Here is a 20056-nt window from a genome sequence, read left to right on the forward strand (position 1 = left end):
ATATATAAACATAATCATCTCTGTCCATATGGTCACGTACTATTTGTGGTTTGTTTGTTTGTTTGTTTGTTGTTGTTTTTTGCAGCGTTGTCTTAGCGCTGTGTGTTTGTGCATTCACATAACTATGTATATTTTTGTTATTGTTGGAGCTGTACTAAAATTTTTGACCGTGTGTTAATGGGTTACTTTATGGGAGAGTCTTGGTGAATGTCATAGTACAGCCACTACGTACGTGCTAGAGACTTATACCAGAGTGTCATTAAAGTCAACGTTCACGTCCCCCTGTTTTAGAAATTAAAAACACACATTATTACTCGTAGATTTTTAAACGTAATCTCATCAATGCATATGTGCATTCATTGTTTCCTCAAAATCACAAATTACGTAAAGTTTTTATCACGAGAGTAAAATACTTGTTTTGAACACCACCAGCTGTCGGTTGGACATCATTACAGTGAAACTTATGGGAACAGAACATGATAAATCGCCATTTTACGAGAGAAGTGCATTGTATATGCACGAAGAAGAACTGAATCCTTTTGAAGTCGTTGTCCCATTGCCGTGTTGGGTACTCAATGAAACCCGTGTCATGATTTGTAGGCGCCACGCATGCCATATTAGTCCAGACTCTATACATTAAATTATATCCCGCTCTTTTCTTGTTGAGCATACAGCATTATGCCAACGTCGTGTAGAAAATTATCGTCAAGTCAGTAAGTCTGTTGTGTTCGCAGCCCGCGTACGAAGATGTGATATCAACATTATGATTACACACAGAAGCAAACAATAGTTTCCTGTCTATTTCTTCGTTCGTTTGATTAGAATTATACGGAGCCCGGGAAGGGACATGCGAAAAGTACTTTTATCTCATTTAATGAGATATTACGTGATTTTAATGACATAACCATCTCATTAAAACGATAAATTATGTCATTTTGATGGGATATTATGTCATTTTAATGAGCATCTCGCTATGATTGATTGATTGATTGACTTTATTTCATCACGGATAAAATCCTGCTTTCAGCTGTTAGCTGGTTTTCAGCATTTAATACATATGTACAAAGCGTATGTTTGCAAACAGATTTACAATGAATAAAATGTAATCAGAAACGTGTAACATGAAAAGTATGTACAATGAACAAAAGAAATCAAAATGAAAACTGAGGAAAAGAATTATACAGAAATAAACAAAGGTTTGAAAAATGGGCAATCATTATAACACAGTGCAAACAGATTAAGACGTTTCAAAATGGTGAACGAGCGTTTAACGAGACGGGGGGGGGGGGGGGGGGGTGGTCAGATGAATTGACAGACCTGTCTGTGAGCAAATATTTGAATGTACAAAACTAGCACTTTGATATAAATTGAATATTAATTGTTGCAATCATACAGCTCTTTTCTTTATTTCTGTAATAAATAATTTGATATCATTAATTGTCCTAAGACTTATAGGGAGATCATTAAAGAGCTTAGAAGCTGAGTATAGTGCACTTTTTCTTACAAAATTGGTTCGTGGTTTTTGGAGAACAATTGTGGTATTATCGTTGCGGAGATTGTAATAAGACTGAGATCTAAACTGAGTCCTGGAAAACAGCGAATCAGGGGCGAGGTTATGGAGCAATTTAAGGTACTGTTATCTCGTTTTTATGATATACAATTTTTTCACTTGTCCCTTCCCGGCTCCGTAGAATTAAGCAGTACGATGACAGAACAGTGGGGAAAGGAGAATTGAAATGAGACAGAGAGAGATATACAGAGAGAGAAAGAAAGAATAGTGAATTTCACTGTGGAGAGATAAAGAAAATGAAACCAATATCCGGTCATCATGGTCACTGCGACGTTTCTTGTTACAGCCCAATATGCCAATAAATAGGTTACATACAATCTTAACCATTTTCGAAACGTGGGTAATGCTGATGACCGGATATTAGATCCTTGTTTTTCGAGAAGAATGGAATGCGTTATAAGGTCACATCCCAGGTACGAAGTTGCTTCATATTTTTGCATTCACTATGAAAATCTCTATCAGTTTTCACAAAGTTTTATTTGGCGTCATTGACATCAGACTATCATACGTCAGTCTGTGTATGAAGATTGGCCTCTTGGTTGGCACTGAAATTAGCAGTACGTCCCTTTAATGTCCTAGTACATTAAATCATTATTTTCCAATCCACTATAGGCTTCCCATGCTTCCTGTAATCCGAGTGCTTGGAACCTTATTTCCATTCTTCCCCTTGCCTACATATCGCCAGCTGAATGTTCGCTCGGTTCAGCTCAGTTTATTTCTTTTATAAAGCAATATTAGAATGCAATATAGAGTAACATAGGTCAATCATTATGATCTATATTAATATAAAACATCAAAAAGAAATATGAGAGTGGAGACTAAAATAAAGTGAGATACTTGTAAGAAATTTGTCCGCGCATAATATTACAAAGTTAATGTTACATGGTTGTTACATGTTACAGTAATAAAATCAATCAGTATTATGTTCTCGAACTTGTTCTCGTTATTTCTACCTATACTGCTTGCCAATTTCTGCTTTTCACCAAGCATCATGGCATTCGAATGAGGAGTCTGATGGTTTGATATTTGACTTTACTTTTGTACCTTTCCCTACAAAGCTATCGTGAAAGCTTTGTGAAATATCCGGTATGGCGTTTGAAAGAAATTGAAAGGATAACGGAAACACTGGATGCTTTCCAAAACAATGTGGGTTTACAAGTTGGCAAGGATTATCTCCTGTTGACATTCATATTAAATCTAAATTATTTTTAATGAGACCTCGCTCCTATAGGGAAGATCACGCTTTCTCCTTTGCATTTACAGTACACGAGAGGTATTTACCCCTACTAATTTTCCTAATTCTTAAATTTTCTGATCATATCATATTTATGATGATGATCGCGGAATTATAGTTCCTTGAATTGGTAATAAAATGTATTTGACTTTGACTTTACAAGAGGACATTTTCCTCACGACTTTGCTTAGCTGCTTCATGTAGGCCTGTTATTGCGCAAAATATCTTTTCCCTAGGTATAAATGCATGAACGATCACAAATTCAGATATACTTCTTCCGGACAAACTGTTTATGTTTATTCGACTTCGCTTTCTATAATATTTTCATTTGAATCACATTATTTATCTATTTCTACACAAACTCACTAACCAGCTCAATGCGCTATTACACGTCACATCTGTGTCGATCCACAGTTCAATACCTACATTGTCGTACGACTACCAGTTGCTCATGTGCCTTGCATATTTTGTGAAATGTGCACGTTAAACCTACCATTTTTTTCTCATCATTGTCGATAAATAGATGATTTTGAGTGAGTTTCTTAACGAATTGTAAATGATGTACATACTTTTTCCAGGATCTTTCTTTTTTTATCACAGTATGTACGGAAGAGGAGTGAGTGTACATGATGTATGCGTGTGTGTGTATGTGTGTGTGTGTGTGTGTGTGTGTGACACAAAGGAAGAGAGAGAGAGAGAGAGAGAGAGAGAGAGAAAGAGAAAGAAGGGAGAGATTTTTGGGACGACGTATTGTACAGAAATTTTTCATCGCCCACAAATAGCGAAATAATAATCATTCTAAAAGGGCGCGGGAGGCCACAGGATAACGGGGAACTTCATTTGATTGAACTCAGCCCACTCAGATAGTCAGATAGAGTTGTATCGCGAAATACTTCAATTCTTTCTAGCTGTATATTGCATGCGGATGCATGGCTTCCGGTAACACTATGTCACATTCTATGGTGAATCCGACCAAATTACATTGAACACACGACTGTCTAGATTACTGATGGCCAACCGAAAAAAAGAAAGCCTAATTGCTTTGCGAGTAATGATCTCATAATTTAAAAAAAAAATACTGTCGGTAGTGCGTCTATGTAGTGAATAGTACGGAACCATGTTGTGTTCACAGTTTCCCTGTATCAATGTATGAATAAAGCCATGGTAAACTTTGTGACTAGGGGAAATACCGAAGAAATAGTGACGAAGACAGAGAGAATGCGAATATGGAAAAACACCCTGATTGATGGAGATACATGATACAAGTTTTTTTATTACATTTCCTTCGGTTTGGTTGATTTAATTACTATATTTTTTTAAAGGCAAGAATATCAAGATGTAGTGCGTTGACATATAATTTGAAAAAAAAAACAAAAAACAAAACATAATCCGGTACAATCGCACATAACAACACAGTACGACATAGAACAATATCATGAATCATGTCATAATGATAATAGACAAAATAGAACAGAGTAGTCTTACCAAGTTGAAATATGGAAGGGGTCGTCTTCTCAAGCTCCTACTGCAGCTCTTGAAACTAACCATTTAAAACATTCAGCCCTAATTCTAAGAATGATCAAAAACTGAATGAAAAGGAGTTCTAAACAACCTTTAAAGCCACTATCTATCATCTGCAGATGGAAAAAATAGCTTTAGTGCTTCAAAATAATTCTAAAATGTAAGGGATAGAAACAACCAACATAAAATTTTTGATCAGTATAATCAATGTAAGTATTGTTAGATATACAAAATGTGAAAAATGGTTTTTATCAAAATCGTTTCTAGAATAAACCGTCAATACAGTTATGGTTTATTGAGAGATTATTAGTGATATCTCTTTATATTTGCAGCTTTATTGCCAATTCTTTATATGGTAGGGTGTTTTGTGATACAACTGACCTATAACTGTGCATGAAATGTGATAATTCAAACATTTTAATCACTGCTTCCAATGGTAAACAGTGGTTTTTAATTAAGAGGCAACATGGAGAGAAAAAGTTAATGTGAGTTGGTTAGGGGTGCGGAAGTGCATGTTGGTCGTGCAATATACACATACATGTATGAATTGACTTGTGGGTTTTTGTATTGAAACTGAATAAGGATCATGCTATCGTATTTTGTATAAAAATGAACGAATGACCCACAATTTTTTCCATACAAAAGGAGCGCAGAATATAATATTGTTTGAGGAAAATTAAAGATTATGCATACCATGCTGATATGGGTTTTGCTAAGGTTACTGCGGTTACTTTGTAAACAGCTTCACCCTACTGTACATAGTTCTAATTTTTACTTTCGCACTGGATTCTGTGAATCTGATGTGTGACACGGCACTTGGGTTACGTGGAATGGAATAATATTCTACGGAACTCTCGCCTATTCTCTCCACTTATCACGAAGTAAAGCATTCCCGAGAAAGTACACAAAGGGATAAATGCTTATGTCATTTATGTGGTTTTGTTTTGAGAGTATGATTGTAGATATGTCATCAACCAAAGCTTGTTCTTGAATTGGACAAAAAGAGAAACCACATGTTGTTTCCGTATGATACTCATTTCCTTCTCCATGTCTTCCGCTCTCTCTCCCTTCCACTCTATCGCTCTCTTTCTCTCTCTCCCTTTCTGATACTCATATGACTGTACATACCTACTTAATCAAGGTCCTCATATATATATATCTATATGTCTATATAAGAAATAACAATAATGTCACAGTAGAGGAATGCATTAAATGCCAATTGCATGATTTTAATCCAAATCCGAATTTTCCGGGGCCTCCCCCTTCATCTGGGATGAAAATGTATTTAATGCATTCCTCTATTGTGACATTATTATGGCTATTTCTAGTACTGCAAATACAATGTTTAGAACAAAATTAAATATGTGTATATATATATATATATATATATATATATATATATACATCATTAGCTGAAGACACACGACTCACACCTATATATATATATATATATATATATATATATATATATATTGCTCAGAAATAACATGCTATCTTTTTCACAGACATAGTGTTCTTCTCGATTCTAGCATTTCGTACATTAAGCCAAACTCAAAACAAAAACTTGTTCTTTGTTATGATTCAGTTGCACTTTGTCCATGCATTTCTTCATCTAAAGCATGTTTTGTTTCATTGTAAACAAATGACGTGCATTTAAATCTCGTTTGAACATGCAAAAGTTACATTGTACTTTACTTTGTTTGTAATTATGCAGTTGTCATATTGTGTACTTTCGTCGGAAATGAAATGAAATGAAATGAAATTGTAGAAACTGTCATTGAAAAGAGGAACCTAAATAAATTACATCCAGTTTAATTTTTCTTTATGCGCCAGAGAATAATCACACAAACCGAGATTATGTTAAATGTGCATAAAAATGAAAAAGGTCATAATGTTTGTAGGTGATACATTTGTTAATTACACAAAAATATGTTTGTAATTATCATGTTCCTGTTAATGATACGTTACTCTAGTCAACTGGATTATTGCTGTGAATTATAGATTTGTATCGCATATTGAAAAAGAAAACTATAAAACTACTAAATATACCTGTTCGTTCAAAAGAAACTATTAGCATACTCTTCCAGAGGAACTATTACACGTTCGAAATAAACGGGTGCCATGTACTGATGTGAAGACTGTTCTGATCTTTTTTTCTTAAATGTAGGGATTATAATTGTACATATTCAGGTTTTCACTAAACTGTTTAAGACATAATAAGATGTAGGCTTACGCGAAATGCGATATGATGTCAAAAAGGAAAGGTTCCGCTTGCAACTTAACTCCTGCGAGACTCAAGATCATGCTGAAGAAAATTTCATATGAGCATGTGCAATTCTATAGAATAAACTAGATAATTTTCACTTCCGATCCATATTCTAACAATATATGTCTATCAGTATCATTTCACTGTTGCCGTCGTGAATCTGTTATGCACAAAATAAACAATTTGAAGATATTGATTAGCATTTTAATTCAAAGTTTCCTTATGACTATGCCTTTGGTGATTCTAGATAGCGAAATGAGACACATTAATTCCAGCGATTATGACGCAGAGAGCTTCGGGCAATGGCGGTCCACTGTCGCTGCGGACGCCACCGACCTGGAACGACAGCTAGGGCGGGGAAGGTGAGGCTTCCTTCACGGCAAGAGTGACCGAGGACGCGTTCGTCGACGCCTAGAGTCCGAGAGCTTGCGATCACGGTAAATAGTAGGGCCTAAGTATACCAATCATACTTTTTTATGAGGGGACTGCATTCTACAAGCTCTGCTTTTTAGCAGTCCCCTCTATTTCCAGCAATTTTGTTTCTGCCTTTACCACAGTGACGTAACATTTATTTGTATCTCTTTTGATAATTCACCTTTATCTCTTTGTCAATGATATTCTGTTCATCGCATTGTGGTACTGATTTCCTGACATCTGTATATACGAGTGTTTCATCGTATTTCTAATTATTTGTTTGTTGGAAATGAAATAAATCAACTTGAATTTGACCTCCGACTGCGCCGATGACTTAAATGAATAGCGATATGATAGAAACGACGATTTGTCGGCTAGTACAATCGTCAGATATAATATCCCAAAGAGATAACACGGCAATGAAGTCGGGATTATTTCCAACGATGACGGTGGCCATCTTGAGTCACCATCTTAATGGCGGGGCAGTTCAAAGAAACGGTAGAAGGAAAAATACATATTTTTTTCAGATCGTGTGAAGAGTTCATGGCAAAAATAAACAAAGTAATCCAAACAACGAGGAAACGCCAAAGCAAATCATCTTCTCCTTTCCTTGCTATCGTATAGGTTTACCTCTCTGCGATTATTGCGAACATCATTCATTTTATTAGAGAAACGTATTTCATGTACTAGTGTCATGTGTGCTATGACACAAACCATTGCACCTTCTTCCAGTAGCTGAGGAAGCTCTCCTTTTTGAAAAAAAGAAGAAGAAAGTCTTACTATAGTATGTCGAGTCATTCAATTGAAGTGACCCTGGCTGAACGTATGCATCCAAAACTTGCGATTGACATAGATTAGATACCACATTCATAAAAGTGTCACTTTCTTTTTTTTTTCTTTGTCACGGAATACAAAATCCAAAAGCCTAAAATACAAAGCACGAGGATAAAGCAGTGACAAACTGAAAGATTTATAGATATGAATACATCCTTGAAAATCCAGAACTACCACTAGTTTGTGTGATCACAATAAGGAGTCTTGATAATTTCGTGATGGAACATGTTGTCAAGAGGACTTTATTGATGGTGTTGTTATCATTGTTGCAATGATAAAGATGGCAATAGCACTAATAATTATCATCATTGTTACAGATGGAATGATGATTATCATCATTACATCATTTGACAGATTTTGCTAAAACAGCTCAAACTCGTGAGAAATTACATATCATCCTGCACAGTCGGGTGAAGACAGCAAGAGATAAACAAGAGATAAAGTTAATCTTTTAAATAATCATTTGGTATGCGTTTCTCACGGACTACTACCTAAATCATCTATATTCTTGATCATCTAAACTCGCAGATGATTAGTAGATCTACCTTCCTTTCTCTAATTCAAACACTACTAGTAGTAGAAGAGCTAAATATAAGGGGGCAATAATGTACTACAGACAACAATATGTGTGTGGAGGACGATTTTGAATTAAGTATTATTTGCAAGATATATCCACTTAAAAAAAGACGCTCTTTTTTTGTTTAATTGCTTGCATAGACCACGGAGGCACTTTAGTTATTTGACATCTTACGATAATTTACGATAATACGATAATTTACTAGTGCAGGCGAGGTACTCGCTCATTCAATTTGGCAGTTGCCATAACTTTTCATTAGAATTGTTGATAAGAACAGCCTGACCTACAGAGGTTCACACGCCAAGGTCCATGGCCTTGCAACACTGAAGCCATGCTGATCCATACTCCTTAGACTGTATACAGTGCAATCCCGTCATATTATGAATGCGGTTATTACGAAATTCCGGTTACAACGAAGTAAAAATTCAGCCCGCAACATTATCCGCTAGTGATTATATTAATTGCTTATTTATTCGGTAACAACGAAAGAAAACTTCGCTATAACTGGAGTCTACTCTGCATAGAGGCCTTAAAGGTCTGACGGAATTAAGACCAGGGCTAGACAGGGTGGATCTTTTATATCAAATATTATCGTCCCTTACGGTCAATATTGTCTGGGACTAACAATAACCAATGTGATCATACCATCCCCCCCCCCCCCCACAAAGAAGAAGAAGAAGAAGAACGAGAAGAAGAAGAAGAAGAAGAAGAAACAGCCTTATTCACAGCTTTCTGCAGACAGGAGTTGAATCGCGTCAAGCACATATAGCTCAAGGAATAAAAAATAAAAATACAATAATAATCAATACAATTATCAACTCCATCACAGTAATGGGAATGAATGGAGGACTTATAGACTTTTTGTCTCTCTGCAGATGCATGGTATCTCAAAAATTATAGAACATTTAGAACAGGTGCAAAATAATTTGTGCCCGTCGCTGTGAAGCCTGATAAAGTTGCCAAACGTCGATTTTTTTCTGATTGTGGCATTTATTTCATTCTTCAAACCCTGAGCTACGGAAAGATATACAATTTGTCCCAAATCAACTCACTTACAAAAAAAAAAAAAAAAACAGAGAAGAAGAATACTAAGAAGCAGGAGAAATTCGGGCTCTACAGAAACACAATATTTAGAATTCGATTTTCAAGCTGAGATTCAGTAAAATATTTCAGACTGAGCATTTCAATACAGTAGAACATTTGAACACACACCGGTTTAACATGCTTCCTAGCTTGAAAACGAAATGACCAGGATATTACGGTATAATTGAAACTTTGCCACGCAGACAGGAAGGAGTTAACGTATATTATCAGCTTTCGATTTCTGGACGCATTATTTTTTTGTTCAATTTTTCGACCCCAATTTATTCACTCAACAGGGTAACTGGGAAACGGGTCACAAAAGAATTTTGTTGAACAGATATTTCGCAATTGCTCATGTGAGCTCATGTGATCAATTTTAACGATTTCGAATATGGTGTACTGTAAAAATAATTTCTGATCTATTGTTGTCAATAGGACAAACAGTCAAATGGAATGACAAGTTTGCAGTGTGCCAAAGAGATATGTGCCAAAAAGTCCGACATATTGGGGGTGCATATATGCTTTATGACTGCCGTAGCTTTCGAAGCCAGGGTGACGGCTCTGTTATCTGGTCGAAGTCGCGTCGAAGAAGAGCCCTGAAAACGACCCGGAAATGTGGGTGGTTGAAGCCGTAGATGAGCGGGTTGATGAAGTTGGAAGCACACAAAAAGAGATTCATGAAGAAAAGTGCCTTATTATTGTGTGGAATAACGACTGTGATTGCGTAGGGGACGAAAGACACGAAAAATCCGAAGATGACCCAAAAGAAATTTCTCGTAATTTGAATCTCACGCTTTGAAGGCAGCTCCCTTCCTACTTGAGCGTTTTGTCTGTTGTCAGTCTGGTTCTCCTGGGTCGGTTGTGACATCAGCAGCTGGGGGATGCTGGCTGCGCTTGGCGTAGTCGGCGGCATGCGGTGTCTCCCAAAGAAGTTTTTCCTCAAGAAGATGTAAATCAGCCCGTATGCTACCACGACAACTACGAAACAACAGATTTGAACGCAAGCTGTTATGATTAAGTATATACGTGCATATTTGGTGCCTAGATCCATCGCGCAAATCCCGTGCTCCTCTATGTAGCCCAGCTCCCCTTTACCTGCCAGCTGAGGGATTACCTTGGTTGAAAGTGGAATGAGCCACGACAACACAATCATGATGGCTACGTTACGGACAGAGAAGATTCTTCGATACGTACTCCGTTTGGCCGTGATGATGACGAGACGATTGACGGCGATAAGAGCCAGCGTGATGACGCTAGCGTTGGCGGCAGATATGGCGATTCCCCCAATGACTCCGCAGAGTTTATCATGCAGAAGCGGTCCGCTCTTGCTGAGGGTGTTAGTAACCTGGAAAGGGATGACGAAACAAAAGAGTATATCCGCCACGGCAAGATTGACGACAATAGCGTTTGTGGACGTTTGGAGCTTCCGGGACACGGCCACGGCGATCAGGACCAGCGTGTTGCCTACCACCCCAACAATGAATGTCACAAGCACGATCAAAGCGACGACTAATCGAGCGCTGTAAGCGATTAACTCCTCCTCGGCTGTTGGTGATGGTGATGGTGATGGTGATGCATTACTCTGACAGTTATCACACCTTAGGCTGTAGTTTTGAGGCTCCATTGTAGTAGAGGTGTGAGATACAAAAGAATGCACGATTCTGTCAGTGGTCCTGCCACTGTCGATGAATATCACTCACTCTCCGTGACTGTCATCACCACAAGCGACACGACCATGCGGGAAAGTTGAATCAGGAAGTTCTGAGAGATATACAAATCTGCGAAGACCTAGAAAATATACCACTTACCCAGAACTCTGGGTAGTATCCGCAGAGTTCATATTTTAGGTTTCGCTTTCGTTTCTTCTTGTTTTTTCTTTACACTCTCACATTTCCTTATGACTTAAAAGAAAAAGAAACGAACCACGAAAAACAAAATCCAAGAGGTGTCTGGGTCACGTTATCCAGCATCATTTTATTGATACAGCGTTGGTAAAATGACACAGATGTCAGATGATAACTAAATGAAAGCTGTTTCTGAGAAGAGACTACCGGTAAACCGACAGAGAAGGAAAACCCCAGAATTAACATCCGAACATGATTTCCGGCCAAAGAGTGACTCTGAAAGTCAGTAGTTTCCTAAAAGAGGGGAATACTAGAGGATAATAAAAAGTAAAAGTAAATTGCACGTTACCGCAAAATTTATGACATTAGATAAAAGAGAAATTATCAATGCAAACTAAATGATAATGCTTGGAAAATGATAAGAAAGATTTCAAAAACTTATGAAGTGTACTGCTTTAAGACAAGAATTGATTAATAAAAACTGACAGGGTAAAAGATGAAAAAGCCAGATCCTGAAAGGGTCACAATTTGATATACCAGAAATGTTAATTCTATCAATTCTGGTAACTATGTCTTCATGTCTTCGTCCTACACTTTTTATCAGTCTTCACGAACAGAGTAGCAATAATCATATCAACACGGGGCTGCAAAATAAAGTATCCTAAAAATCATTTAGTAGCAGTGTGTGTGTGTGTGCTTGTCTGTGTGTGTGTGTGTGACTTAGCAATTATCTGTACAGGAACCAATAAAACTACTTCTAATTGTCATTCATCTTTCCAATTAGTGCAAAACTTTACAGGTGAATTGAAACAAAAGATGAAACGAACAAATGTAACAGTTTTGACTGATGTTCGTCCAGTCCACGCTTTCACCATCATGTAGCAAACTCCTGTATTGCTTAATGTACAAAGCATACTTGATCATATCCTTCTCGTTCCAGTGTTGACATTTATTCCAGACAGTAACCGAGAATGTTTGTCAATTCATTGGTTGGTAGGTATATAGTATAAAAAAACAGATTTTCGCAGTGATAAGTTCCAATACAATTAAACTGCCTAAATGCTACTTCAGGGGCTTGAAATATATCATCATAGCTATATTTTGCAGAAAACCCCATTCAATTTGGTTTCGTGGTCACAGAGAAATGTAGATCATTGTAAAGCATGTCATAGGACTAATTTTGCTGCCGTGTTTAATTGGTTAGGATTTAAGTGGATGTAAGCTGTGCGTGGATTAGGTTGTTACTGTGTGTCCTGATTGCTGCCACACCAGTCCATACGAGAAACATACGTCTAACAATTGCAATTGTAAGTTTTTTTTTATGTACGTGTAAGATGACAGTATAGAGTCCTAATAACCGACGTTTAAGCTATTGCATCCTTGTGATAGAATAGATTACCGTCTCAGCATGCAGCCTGAGAACAGTACTCAGAGATTGAGAACACGAACGCACGATTTCATCTTGGAATTCGTCATTCCACTTGACAAACTTTCTTTCACCAGCCAGACAAGTCTATAGACGTGTCTACGGCGAAGAGAGTCTTTTGGGAACACTAGGCGTTTTCACATCAGCCCGATGAAAACCCAAGATATTTTTCGTGATCGCAAATTAGCGCGCTCTTTCATTTCCTATTCACACCAGCCCGAAGAGAATTAGCCCGATTTTTTTTGGGAGCTAATTCGACAGCTGAGCATGAGCAAATAATGTCGGGTATACCAGTAGAGCGCATGCTTTCGGGTCACACACAAAATGCTAGGCATGATGGGATGCATCCCGCTAATTTCTTGAGGCGATTTCACATTATCAAATAGCGCGCTAGTTCGCCAATTATCCCGCTATTTCCGAAATTTCCCGAGTTGGACTAGAGAAATTTTCTCGATCAGAGCGATGCAATTAGCGCGCTAATGTGTGTTCACACTATCAAATAGCGCGCTACTTCGTGATCGGGTTAATTTCCCATGTCAGAAAATAGCGCGCTATTTCGAAACATCGGGCTGATGTGAAAACGCCTAATAAAACCATGCCTGTTTCGAATTACAATGGAGCAGGTTATGTTACACATTCTTAAGACAACCACGAAGAACATCAAGTTTACCCCCCCCCCCCCATTAATGAGTAGGTGACACTTGAAGGCACTTAATTTGCTTTTGATATATTACCTCCTTAATCGTTCACTGATCATATTACTGCAAGATTTGGGAATACATAATGCCAAAACATAACACAACACGTGCATTTCTACGAAAAGAAATACATGTATGCATTTCATCTTGATAGACTCACCGTTTATCAATTGCTTACATCATTGACTGATGAATTAGACATGGAAGTCATGCGCAGAAAAAAAAAGTGACAGCAGAATCAAGGGTAATCTATCACTTGGTCTACTCCTGCTACGTCTAATAGCCATTAGTCTCAACCCACATGGTCTAATCCCGCATCGTCTACAACCATTTCGTCTAATGACCACTTAGTCCAATATTGCAACTTATCCTCATTACCAGTTGGTCTACTTCCAGATGAACTATGCCCATTTCGTATAATATCCACAGTTTATTAGACAAAATGGAGAGAAATCCAAGAAGTCAAAATTGGAATTAGACTTTCTGGTCATTAGACGAAATGATAATTATCCAAACTGGAAATTAGACCAAGTGAGGATTAGACAAAACGGACATTAGACAAAATTTATAGTTGACCATGCACATGAGATTAGCCCTATAGTGGTCTTAGACGAACTGGGAAGTAGACCATCTGATATTAGACCAAGTTGCAATAAACCAAATTTTCAAAGCACTTGTTGTCTACACTCTTTAGTAGGTGCACAGTACAAACAACAAATAAAGGCAGGGCATCTCTAATGTTTTCATTGTTTTCATTTTCTTAGTGCGCGGAAGAGTGGAGACGGTTCCGGTATCCGGTCGAAATCACATCGAAGGAGAGTGCGGAAAACGACACGGAAATGTGGGTGGTTGAAGCCGTAGATGATTGGGTTGATGATGCTCGATGCACACAAGAGCAGCGTCATGTAAACAAGCACTCTGCTGCTGTTCGGGATGGATACGGCAATGGCATACGGTACTATGGACACGAAAAACCCGCAGATGACATAGAAGAGGTTTCGAGTGATCTGTACCTCTCGCTTAGACGGCATCTTCACGCCATTCCCTTCCCGCGCTTCTCCGTTTCTCTCACGCCATGGGGTGGTCTGTGACGTGGAGAGCTGATCGGTAAAACTTGTTGTCACGGTTGGTACAATGCGGTTCGTGTTCCCGTCATTTGAAATGCGCGAAGCGCTACGCGCAAAGAACATTTTCTGTCGTAAAAATCTATATATCTTTCCGTATGTAACAACTATGATGATAAAACAGGTAAGTTGAATGAAAGCAGCGAGGTACTCATAAATAAAAGCGTAACTGTGGTCTCCATCCATTAGGCACAATTTGTATTTCTTGGTGTAACCAATTCTCCCGAACCCTGCAACTTGAGGTAACACCATAGTAGCTAGAGGGAAAACCCAGGAAAACAGTACCATGGCCGTCACGTTGCAAGTAGAATAAATTTTCTCGTACGTCCTGCGTTCTGTCGTGATTATAATGCAGCGATTGATTGCTATGAGTGCCAGCGTGATCACACTGGCGATGGCGGAGGAAATAGCGATTCCACCGATGATGCCGCAGAGAGCATCAGGAAGCAGTGGTCCTGTGGTGCTGAGAACATTGACGACTTGGAATGGCAATACAAGACAGGAAAAGAGATCAGTGACACTCAGACACACCACAAATGCGTTGGTAGAGGTTTGAAGCTTCTGAGATACAACGACTGCGACCAAGACTAACGCGTTACCAACGACTCCTATCAAAAAGATGGCAAGTAGCATCACAGAGACGGCGATGCGCTGACGGTAGTCGGTGAACTCGAAACCCGACGAGGTCGGCGGTGCAGTCGAAGCCGACAACGATGTGCTGCGATGATGGTGGCCACTAACTTCGCTTACGATGTCAAACTCCATATTCAATATGATTTACGCAAATTCAATTACTTGTGTAAGCACTTGATAACCCCTGTTCGTCAAACGATTTTCACTTCATAAAGTCGAATGCATGACACTTGCAAAAGAATACTCTAATATGCATAATAATTTTGTTGGTGTGTCACCATTTCAGAAAGCCGTCACCCAATTGTCACAGAGACCGTCGTAGATGGAACACATTCATCTCGCTGTTAAATCCCGCCAAGCACGTCAGAACAAAGGAATTAAATGATGTTGTGTTGACCGCTCGTGTGTTCTCTGTTTTTGTAATGATCCCAGTTCCGTCTTTTTGTCAAGTATGTCTCTCCACTCTGCCCTATGGATACATTTCACTGTCCGTTTAAATAATCGTCTGTTATACTTTCTTGTAACAAAACAAGCAAATTAAAGGGACCATGCAAAACGTATTTTGTACCGCTTCCCTGGCAAATATGAGTTTTCCGGTAAATATGCGGAGGGCTCTTCATTTAGCGACACTAATGAAATATTTCAGTAGAAATCGTCAGTGCACGAAGGTTTGTTACAGTCCTGTCACGAACTGTACTCCCATGTCCAACGACTATTATGTCGAAACGCAAACACGCATCGACTTAATCCTGTTTGTCCAAGCTTCCAGCGGGATGTCGTGTCAGTTCGAGATGCTGGAGCTAAATGTCAAATACCTGGAGTTCATTACTTGGACTCTTCACCCATTGACAAGCTCTTCCGACATCCTGATTAATCATTCAACTCAACCTAACGGCATCCACTACCGTCCCGATTCCACATCACGTTGGCGCGTGTGGAGTTGTGAGCAAAATTCACCCTCACATCGAAAGTCTCCCTTGCAGTCGTTTATATGTCACGTTGCGTACTTTATCAAATTTCTATACCACCGACGCCGACAGTTTGCCTTCTTATAGAGAAAAATACACCATAATCAGTTTTCTCTCCATCACAGACTAAAACGCAATCTCTATAGATGACCCGAAAAAAAGTCGTGTTAGGACACTGTCTTGTAGAATGTATGTCTTGTAGACGGTGTATACAGAGAGGCTGGACAATCACGATGAAAGCAATACTACTGCACGGCTCCATGTAACATCGCAATATTTCTTGTCAGTTTGCCTTCCAGTCCAGTGAAAAGGCTTGGAATGAGTGAACAGTTGTCGCCCGGCTGGTCCCCAATGATGCTGTATCCACACTGGTCTTTGGATTTAATGATGAGACTGACGCGAGACGCTCCTCCGCATTGGTCTGCAGCATCAGTCTCACTGGCAGTGAGCGCACACGGGCAGCAGATCTTGCGCGCACCAATACGGATACATCACAAAAGTAACTGTGTAACGAATTCTCGGCCATTATAGACTGACGAAAAGAAAAGAAAAACGAAACGAAACGAAACGGAAGCTGATCAACAACAACATCAATACAATGCATATCCGCTCCCTGTTCATGTTATTGCGGTTTCGATGTAAAGGGAAAAATGTTGCTAGAAAGGTTGCTTTTTTTACAGTTTTCTCAGCTGCTGGTGAAAACTACTAACCACACTCTTCTTATTTTTCTTATTAATCTTAACCTGTGATTACAAACCCTCATGCACTTTGAATCCATGGAGTCAAGGATGTTTTCGTATTCTTGACATAGCATAATGTCATAGAATCTTAAAGGGACCGTATAGTTTTGGTTGCTAACATTTTTTGGTGAGATAATGAGAAACCTCTTATAAACTATGAGAGAGCATGTAATTCCATGAGGAATTCAACGTTTATTTGATGAAAATTTGTTTTGAAATGGCTGTTTTACTTTGTTTTTGGATGTTTCAGTCATTCCAAACCCGATTTGCATTGAATAAACTCTGAATTCCTCTTAAAATGGCATGCTCTGTACCATTTGATAAGTGTTTTCTTGGTATCTCGCAAAAAGTTAAAAGCCCAATTCTCATCTCCAACAATACTGTACCATCCCTTTAAAAAAAGTGAAAAACAGAAACCTTGTTTCACATCAACTCTGTCAGCTGGTTAGCCACTACAATATTTTTTAGCCGTCTCATTTGAAAAAAAAAATGATACAGAATTTCTAAGATATGTGTGCTAAATTGAGAGTAAACATTATTTTGATATTGTTTTAGAAAAAGGTCACTGTGTGAACTCTGTCAGCAGAGAGTAATTTTTCACCATTTCTCTCCATCCAGAGTCCACTATGGTCCGACGGCAACACCTCGGATGACATAAAGAACAAGCCTTGGCAACGACATGGTGATGGCACCAGCATCAGCAAACGACCTGTCGCTAAACAAGACCTGAAATTTTGCATCATATTTGCGCCCACCGTATTTGTTCCCAGCTGAGTTGCTCCCTTGAGGTTTCCTCCAGAAATAAACGTCCTGACAATCGAAGCGGCTAAAGAAAATAAAAACCCCAATCAAAATACATTTCTCCCGCGATATCGAATACAATTCAAATGAATGTGACTCAGCACAAGTTATGTTAATATCTGTCACGAGCGCTGCAACCAGATCCACTCCTTTTGTTTGAACCCATTCTCACAGGTTAGGCTATCGAATCCAACAGACTGGTTGATCCACGCCGGAGAAGCACAGGATATTATTTAATTGAGCCGGGGAAAATTATCGAGACGAAATCTCTGGACACACTTGCCTCTAACAGTAAAAGAAGAAGAAGAAGAAGAAGGGCAAAAAACAACAGCAACAAAACAACAAAAACAAAACAAAAACATACAAACAACTTTATGATGACGCACAATACCGCAGGATCGCACTGTTGAGTCTTGACCCGTCAGAAGGATTGAATGACTTCAAAGCACGTTTTCTGGAGAGAATTTCATTGTCAAGAATTGGGTGGGGAGGAGGAGGGGGGGGGGGGGTAGGCTCGTCTGCCTACTCCACACCTTCATTGCCTCTGATGGGCTTCTAATCCAAGACAGGGGGAAAAAGGTCGTCATTGCACATGGCCTGAAAGGAACAAACGACATGTCATGACATGATATTACAAAAGTTAGACTTCTCGAAATTAGTAATAAGACGTAAGTATTTTAGACTCATAGGCCCGAATTCACGAAGGTGGTACAAATGAAACCATGGTTTAAACCATGGACAAAAACCATGGAGCGCCATGTGTCGCATGGAATATTTCGTTACGAAATCTGTCATTTCGTCGATGAAATGATTATTTTGTAACGTAGTGACAACATTTTGTAACTAAATGGACATTTCGTCCAAGAAATGATAATTTCGTTAACGAAACGGTCATTTTGTCGACGAAATGACCAATTTCGTAACGAATTATTCCGTGCGACACTTGGCGCTCAGTGGTTTTTGACCATGGTTTAAACCATGATTTCATTTGTACCACCTTCGTGAATGCGGGCCGTAATGTTTTGTTAGCTGGCAAATGATATGGTAAATACCGACAATGCATAATCACGCCCGCTAACAGATTTCAAAAGAACAGACCATAGCAATAAGATATTCCATCTGCAAGAATAGATTATCTTAAAAAGTTCTTTTACTTTTAAACTTCACAAGAATGGAACTAATAACGTATATTGAAAAGAGCACATCTTATTTTCGTTTTTAACGTAGGCCTATATCAGAACAGTTTCAATACATGTAAATTTAGCATAGTACTTTAATACACAGTATGTTTAATTTGGTGCATGTTTTTTAACCCTATCTATTCCTCAAAATTATATCAATACAATATCCATGTTTATACTATGTTATCTACTTCCTTTTTGATACTCTACTAATTTAAGCTTGATTTCACTTGTATAGTGTAATGTAAAAGCACTTCAGATTATTTTATGTCTTCTAACTTTGCGATTTGTACTTATTGTATACACTTGCGCACAGTGCATTTCAAGAGTGCAGACGAGCATGGGTATTCGTACTTTTTTCTGCTCCCCTAGACATGTCGTTTTAATTTGTCTGAATGAATACAATACAATGCACCGTCACACACGTAACACACACACACATCGGCACATACTCAAATTGTTGTTCACAAATCGCCTCAAGATTCTAATCATTGACGGGAGGGAACTGTTCTTAAAGGCGAAGGATTATGTTTCGTCGGTCTTCTGTCACGTCGAATTTGACTCAGGATCAAATTGTGACGTCAGAGTTTAGAAACCGATGTGTCGGAAAGCCGTCTCATTCTCGACGGACAGAAGCCAATTCCATGCAGGACCCATGATTGGTGACGATCAAATCTCAGTTTTTCTCCAAACTTAGCATGAGTATAAGAATGAGAAACTATAGTCAATAAAACCTGCCATAAAAAGTCCATCGATTAAATCTCGTTAAGCTATCTGTTTATCAACGCAAAAACACACTAGATTTAATCTACCATGGTTGTGATGACTGGTCGCAACCAGTTGAAAGCTCGCAAATTCGGATAATTCGATTCGAAGAAATCGGATAATCAATACAGGATATTGATGCCATTCTGCTAGTTATTCTGTATATTTCGTGGTATAGTTAAAAATGTTAATTACATATTATGCCACCTGCTTTTATTATGTATTTCTGGGCTTATAGAAACGTAAAAAAAAAACATATCAATTCAAAACAACTACTGGTGATGTACTGGTGATGTATTGATATGTGGGTAAAAACAAAGAGATCACCTCGATTGAAATTTTCAAAACATCTTTTTTTCCCCTCCTAAAATGGAAAG

General features: G+C 38.5%; 1 protein-coding gene across 1 annotated transcript; it reads right to left on the bottom strand.

Moving 5' to 3' along the window:
* Positions 1-14219: 14219 nt before the first annotated feature.
* On the bottom strand, positions 14220-15356 carry LOC139739358 (G-protein coupled receptor moody-like). The gene has a single exon (XM_071649978.1). The coding sequence runs from the start codon at positions 15354-15356 to the stop codon at positions 14220-14222; it is 1137 nt and encodes a 378-aa protein (XP_071506079.1).
* Between the last annotated feature and the right edge of the window lie 4700 nt (positions 15357-20056).

The sequence above is a fragment of the Diadema antillarum genome, unplaced genomic scaffold (assembly GCF_040938485.1).
Source record: "Diadema antillarum isolate AM-2024a unplaced genomic scaffold, OU_Dant_1.0 seq00000798_RagTag, whole genome shotgun sequence".
NCBI lineage: Eukaryota > Metazoa > Echinodermata > Echinoidea > Diadematoida > Diadematidae > Diadema > Diadema antillarum.

What these genes read in the sequence shown, in the direction of transcription:
- LOC139739358 (XM_071649978.1), bottom strand. Translation starts at nt 15,356, where the DNA reads ATGGAGTTTGACATCGTAAGCGAAGTTAGTGGCCACCATCATCGCAGC.